The sequence below is a fragment of the Lolium rigidum genome, chromosome 2, assembly GCF_022539505.1.
Source record: "Lolium rigidum isolate FL_2022 chromosome 2, APGP_CSIRO_Lrig_0.1, whole genome shotgun sequence".
Taxonomy (NCBI): Eukaryota; Viridiplantae; Streptophyta; class Magnoliopsida; order Poales; family Poaceae; genus Lolium; species Lolium rigidum.
Window position 1 is genome coordinate 55545861 of NC_061509.1, and position 5889 is coordinate 55551749.

The 5889-nt window shown below is 43.6% G+C and overlaps 2 protein-coding genes across 3 annotated transcripts; one reads left to right on the forward strand and one right to left on the reverse strand.

The window, feature by feature from the left end:
* Positions 1 to 33: 33 nt before the first annotated feature.
* On the forward strand, positions 34 to 3037 carry LOC124686499 (style cell-cycle inhibitor 1-A-like). 2 transcript variants are annotated; one of them, XM_047220431.1, is made up of 4 exons: positions 34 to 142; positions 252 to 383; positions 1594 to 1658; positions 2625 to 3037. In XM_047220431.1, exons 1-4 carry the CDS (start codon positions 91 to 93, stop codon positions 2850 to 2852), a joined length of 477 nt encoding a protein of 158 aa, XP_047076387.1. In that variant the 5' UTR covers positions 34 to 90; the 3' UTR covers positions 2853 to 3037. The 2 variants fall into 2 exon arrangements, with proteins under 2 accessions (XP_047076387.1, XP_047076386.1); XM_047220430.1 differs by having other exon boundaries at positions 46 to 140; positions 247 to 383.
* A 700-nt stretch (positions 3038 to 3737) lies between these two features.
* LOC124686500 (glycine cleavage system H protein 2, mitochondrial-like) lies at positions 3738 to 5650 on the reverse strand. Its single transcript, XM_047220432.1, has 4 exons — positions 5514 to 5650; positions 4570 to 4658; positions 4238 to 4408; positions 3738 to 4133 (listed from the first exon to the last, which is right to left on the reverse strand). Exons 1-4 carry the CDS (start codon positions 5599 to 5601, stop codon positions 4005 to 4007), a joined length of 477 nt encoding a protein of 158 aa, XP_047076388.1. The 5' UTR covers positions 5602 to 5650; the 3' UTR covers positions 3738 to 4004.
* Positions 5651 to 5889: the final 239 nt, after the last annotated feature.

Sequence of the window (5889 nt, forward strand, 5' to 3'; positions counted from 1 at the left end):
CCAACACACCCTCAGGAAAGGCGGTGTGTGTGTTTTATTCGTCCCCTTCGCTCGGAGGCGGAGAAGGAGAACAGAAGGCCGGCGGCGACGATGGGCAGCGGCGAGGGCAAGTCGAGGAAGCGCCGTTCCTCCGCCTCCTCAGGTGCCCGATTTCCTGTCACTCCAGTCGACCGGCCCCGTCCTCCGCTTCCGCGCGCGCGCGCGCTGATTCCTTTCCTTGGTCTGCTCTGCTTGTCGATTTGCTTGCTCAGGGGAGGAAGAGGAGAGGGAGCGGAAGAAGAGGCGGGACAAGAAGGAGAGCAGGAGGAGCAGCCGAGGCAGCGACGAGGACGAGGAGAGGAGGAGGAGGAAGAAGAAGCACGGCGACAGGGGCAAAGACAAAGGTAGGGTTTCTTTTGCCTCTAGGACCTGCATTACTTCCTGTTCTCCCCAACTGAATGAAACCATGCCTAGGTTATTTCACAGTGAAAAAAAAGCATGCTTAAGTTAGTTCCACCTGCGTTATCTTAATCTGTGTGTAGCGTGTGTTTTCTGCCTGGTGTTGTGCATCCCAAGATATGTTGTGAAGGCAAATTGTTATTATTATCTAGTATGATCTACTCCTATACACAGGAAGGAGCTAACTCACCAGTAGCGACCTTTTAATCTTGACAAAATTTATCTCCTGAAAAAAGAGGAACCAGACTCACCTTGAGACCATGGACACAAGCCATCAACTCGGCCTCTTCAACGCTCAGACAGTGGCCCCAAAAAAATCCAAGCCGGCAGTATTGTCACACCTGCACAATCTCTAACAATTGCACCAATACTAGCAGAAGCACCCATCAATTCTGAACTAGCATCAGCATTTATTTTTGCCTGACAAAAAGGAGGTGAGGTCCGGGCCTCATCAAATGATTCATTACTGGCCTTCTGCTCAGGCAAGCAAGTGGTGGTGGATAGGAGATTTAACTTTTCGATTATAACTTGGAAGAAGGAGCGCCAAGGCAGTTTAAGGAGACAACATAATTTGGTATAAAAAAAATTAAAAGTATTGAAGCCAAAATAATTGCCTTGCCATCACTGAGAATTGGAGCAATAAATTTCTTGGCGTGTGCATGATCATCCGTTTTGGCAGGAGAGAAAGGAATCAATCGAGACCACTATTCAGAAAATTCCCTTCAGGTGGTAAATTCCAAACAGTTCTAAGCGCAAACGTAACAGCACGGGGTTTAGTGCGATAAATCACCGCATGATGATTGTCCTCACTCTCAAACCAAAAATATTGCAAGTTGGGTTTGTGTCCATATTCCTTCTCCATTGGTTTTCCTGCAGTGCAAGGCTTTCAGTAGCAAGTTCTCTAGGGGGGACAAGGGCGCTCCAGATAGACTCCATATTTTCCTATTTCCACCCAAACTACAACTGGCTTGACCATTGGGAGTATGTAACAAACGATGATGTAAACTAAGATTATATGCACTATGAACTGAGAAAATGCTACTCTTTTCATAGTGCCAAAATAGGCGTGCATTTGTTTCATCTTGATCATATACATATGGTGTTAGATTCATTTGATGATGATGTGTATGTGACTCTGTATTCGTGTCTTGACAGAGAGGGATTCCAAGGAGAAGCGTTCCAAGGAGAAGGAGAAGAGCAAGCGAAAAGACAAGGATCCTGTGAGTTCTCTAGACGGTTGTTTTATCGAAGTATCAAGCAGTTTGCATGTGATCAATTAAGTATCTGGTCCTGTTAGATCCATGGTAGTCCTTTTCCATAGATGAATATTTGTAGAAGCTTGAACGTTTGCAAAGGTCTGATAATGGAATGGACAATATTGAATATTCCTGAACAGAACCAGATGAAGTAGGGCTGAGCAAATGTGTTTTGGCAAAACCATTAGAAAGCACAGCTAGTATGCTCAATTAAATAAGAGAATCACCTCCAAACCAATGTATCAACCTAACTGGAAAAACTGTCCCAACCATGTTTTTTAAGGTGTCATTGAAGCATTCTTACAACTGAACCGGCCCCTTTCCAGGTAAATGTTTCGGGCTAAGATATTGTAAATTTCGAAAGTTGTCATAACTAAAATGTAAGGCTGTTGTCCTGGACAATGGATTTCCATTGAAACTTGCCAGATTTTATTTCGCATCTGAAGGCTGTATAGCAGCACAAGATATATTGAGGCTGAATAGTAAGTTAGGTGCTTTAGCTTTTTTTAATGGTTATTTCCTTATTCCCTGCTACTTTTAAGTTTGTGGTGAAAGGATTGTAGTATTTACACCCCTTGATGGATCTTGAGAACCATAATAATTTGTGCACCTAGTGTAATAGCAGCACACAATCTGTTGGGGCCATTTAACAGTTTTTGCCTTATTCCCTGCTATTTTTATATCCGTAATGAAAGGATTGTAGTATCTACACCCCTGAATGAATTGTGAGAACCATAATTTGTGCACCTACAGACTAGAGTATGATGTTAGTTGCATCTCATTTCACTCTAATTAATCAAAAGTAGTAGACTGTTGAAAAAGTGTGCAACAGATTTACTCCTTATTTGAATGTGCCTGTTAGGTGCATATATCCTTGCCAAAGCAGAAGCGATTGACATGACTTTCATTTTTTTTTTCTTGTCAAAACAGGATTTCAAAGAAATATCCAAAGATGACTACTTTGCAAAGAGCAATGAGTTCGCCAAATGGTTGAAGGAAGAAAAGGGCAAATATTTCTCTGATCTTTCTTCAGAGTCTGCTCGCGATATCTTCCTCAAGTTTGTGAAGCAATGGAACAAGGGAAAGTTGCCATCACAATACTACGAGGGCATTACAACTGGGCCACGATCAGCGCACAAATGGAACATCAAGGCGTGAGAAAAGAATCTTCCTCCTCGTGGCCTGTAGGCTGGGTGCCTTGTTTTGTGCAGTTTCTTGATGAAGCTCCAATGCCAAATACCAGCTGCACTTTCTTTTTCATCTTTTAGGATTCTGATCTAAACCTGTATGAATAGTAGTTTGGTATTGATTTTAATTTTGTTTTAGACGTGTCCTGATATCCAGGTTATTGGCCCACCAGCATGTCCATGTTCTTCTGATCTTTTATGCTGCGTTTCCGTAAAAGAATCTTGTGTTGCCAATTATATCGCTTGATTCTCCATTGCTTTGCTTATACATTCTCAACAAGGCTATATGTTGCAAGTTTGATATGTTACTCAGCCGTCAAACTATATTTTGATATGTTGGCTGTGCCTGATATTTCATCACTACGATTAGTGCCAAAGACTGTTTTTATGATTGTTTGCCTGATCTGAACAGTTCATGGCTGGAACACATTTTCACCATGTCACTCATTGTCTTGCCATTGCAGATGCAATTGGCCATTAACCACTTACATAATATTGTTGGTCCAAACTATAGGTAGATATGCGGAGTCTAAGCTCTTCAATTTCAGCCAGCATGATTTGTTAATACCTCATATAACACAGGATGACATGAATTGATTCGTCATGGCAAGTTTCAACGCTAATAAGTAACATCTTTTATGCTAGCATATTAGCAGGACTTGGTAAAATTATTGCTTTGCGTGGTGTAAAAAGAACATGACAGTAGTTTAGGACTGAAGGAGATCTATGATGCTGATTTTTTAAGACTTTTAACGCTTATATGGATTGGTCTGCTGTAGCATCGTCTCTGAATTTTTTGAAGTTTGCCACAGTTTAGGCACTATCCTGACCTTATAGCAGATGACTATCATCAGCATGCAGAAAGATTTTTGAATACCAATTGGTCAAAACAGAGCTAAAATTTGGGACGAAACGATCGCAGTAAAACAAATGAACTCAAGTCATATACAGATTTTGGATCTTGCAAGCCCTTCTAGGGTAGGCAAATGCCATTTATTCCATGTTCTGCTCCTTTCTGGGCTGAGACAGCAGGTGGTAGGAAGTGTCATGCCCAACAGCACATGAAAAACATCTACAAGGCTCGAAGCGTAGATTCTCCATGTTTAGAAGCCACCAACATTGCTCAATGCTTGCTGTCCTCTTCCTCGCAGAATTTCGAGTACTTCTCGTCATCCATCAGCGAGTTGAGCTCACCTGCATCACTGACCTTGACCTTGATAATCCAGCCGCCCTCATATGGACTTCCGTTGACCTGTGTGTTGCAAAAGAAGAGACAGCATACAGGTCATACCACACTTCAATCGCCAACGAAGGATTTGCTCACAGAGTGCCAAATTATCATGAGCTGAAACTTACCAATGCTGGTTTTTCATGAAGTTCTTCATTCACTGCAACGACCTCTCCAGATACTGGCGAGTTGATGTCACTGGTTGCCTTCACACTTTCGACAGCACCAAAGTTGCTTCCCTGAGTTACACAGGCGCCAACTTCTGGTAGCTCCACATACACAACATCACCCAAATGGTCCTGGAGGCCCAAACAACTCAGTATCAGCATAAACATATGCTGACTGAACAGTTCATACATCTTACCGGGTTAAGGATTAAAAAAAAAAAATACTCCTATAACATATGAGAGGTCTAACACGGAAATTTGTTCATAGGGGTCAAATGCATCAGTATATCAACCTGGGCATGGTCTGTGATTCCAACGGTTGCCGAATCACCCTCAACCTTGACCCATTCATGAGTTTCCGCATATTTCAGATCCTTCAGCACTGGAAAAGGCAAGAAAGATGGCACAAGGCGTGTTAAATACTGGGTGGCAGCATCAGCAAACAGCAATGCAGTTAATGGGTTCAACAGTGAACACAGAAAGTTCCATAAGCATTCCAATTATTGTTCACCCTGAACTATGCACACAAGGCAGGTGCCTACTTATACAGAAACTTTTTCTTGGGCTCATTCCATCAGTTTCTCTACTTCATACTCCATGCATATGATAGTGCGTAAACAGATCCTTATCTGTATTCATTTTCTCGAAATAACTTTCGCAAGCCTATTGCAGAAACTTTTATGTGGACTATGGAGTCCTAAAACATTTTACATACACCATTCTGAAACTTTGCAACAATAAGGATAGCGTATTCGCCAATCTTTCCTTATGCGGTTTTCAAATGCATCAAACAAAAGTCACATCAACAGAAATCAGACCACGCTACCCTGAATCTCAGAAATCGTCCCTCCACTAAAATCAGTACAAAAATGGAAATCCAGATGCAGATACGTTGAACTTCGCCACCGAATCAGGCAAAAGCAGAACGGAGACAGATCCTTTTTACGGAGAAGATACAATCTGCCACCGGAAAAGGAATAAAAAAACCAGAAAAATAACATTTTCATTACACCCCACTATCTCATCTCCATAAATAACTCTGACGCGCACACGGACGTTAGCCACTGCCGAAATCACCACTAAATCTCCCCAAATCGGGCATAAGCGGGACGCAGAGGACAAGATCGCGCCGTTCCTAATCCAACTACCCGTGATCCCGGGGGACACGCGGCACAAGACACGAGATACAGGCGCGAACAGTAAACGGTGCGGGGCAAGGTGGCGAATGGAGATGTACCGGTGGAGAAGGCCCTGGGGAAGGTGGAGATCTTGAGGTAGGAGGCGGCGCGGGAGGCCCAGAGCAACCTGGAGGCGGCCATGGCCATGATCACGCGACGACGGCGGCGGAGTGGGAGGTGGAGGAGGGATCGCTCGCTCGCTGGCTCGGCGCCGCCCCACCTCTGTTCTCCTTGGGTTTGGTGGTGGTTTCTCTGCTCTGCTCTTTTTGCTGCAAAAAGTTTTGAGGGGTTGGTGGCCTGGGGGTGGGGGCCCTTTGCAAATTGCCAAAGCTATTTCTGTTTCGTGGTATTAGGGTTTTGGGCCCTCCTGGGCCTTCTTGTACTTCCTTGTTGGTTGTCAGAGAGATAGGACGGGCCGGATCAGATTAAGTATTG

Excerpts from the sequence above, each read along its gene's own strand:
- LOC124686499 (XM_047220430.1), top strand. The coding sequence starts at position 91 with ATGGGCAGCGGCGAGGGCAAGTCGAGGAAGCGCCGTTCCTCCGCCTCC. Across the intron at positions 141-246 it reads CGCCGTTCCTCCGCCTCCTC|CTCAGGGGAGGAAGAGGAGA; the intron begins AGGTGCCCGATT and ends TCGATTTGCTTG. Across the intron at positions 1,659-2,624 it reads AGCGAAAAGACAAGGATCCT|GATTTCAAAGAAATATCCAA; the intron begins GTGAGTTCTCTA and ends TTGTCAAAACAG.
- LOC124686500 (XM_047220432.1), bottom strand. The coding sequence starts at position 5,601 with ATGGCCATGGCCGCCTCCAGGTTGCTCTGGGCCTCCCGCGCCGCCTCC. Across the intron at positions 4,659-5,513 it reads CCCCAGGGCCTTCTCCACCG|TGCTGAAGGATCTGAAATAT; the intron begins GTACATCTCCAT and ends TGCCTTTTCCAG. Across the intron at positions 4,409-4,569 it reads GAATCACAGACCATGCCCAG|GACCATTTGGGTGATGTTGT; the intron begins GTTGATATACTG and ends TTGGGCCTCCAG.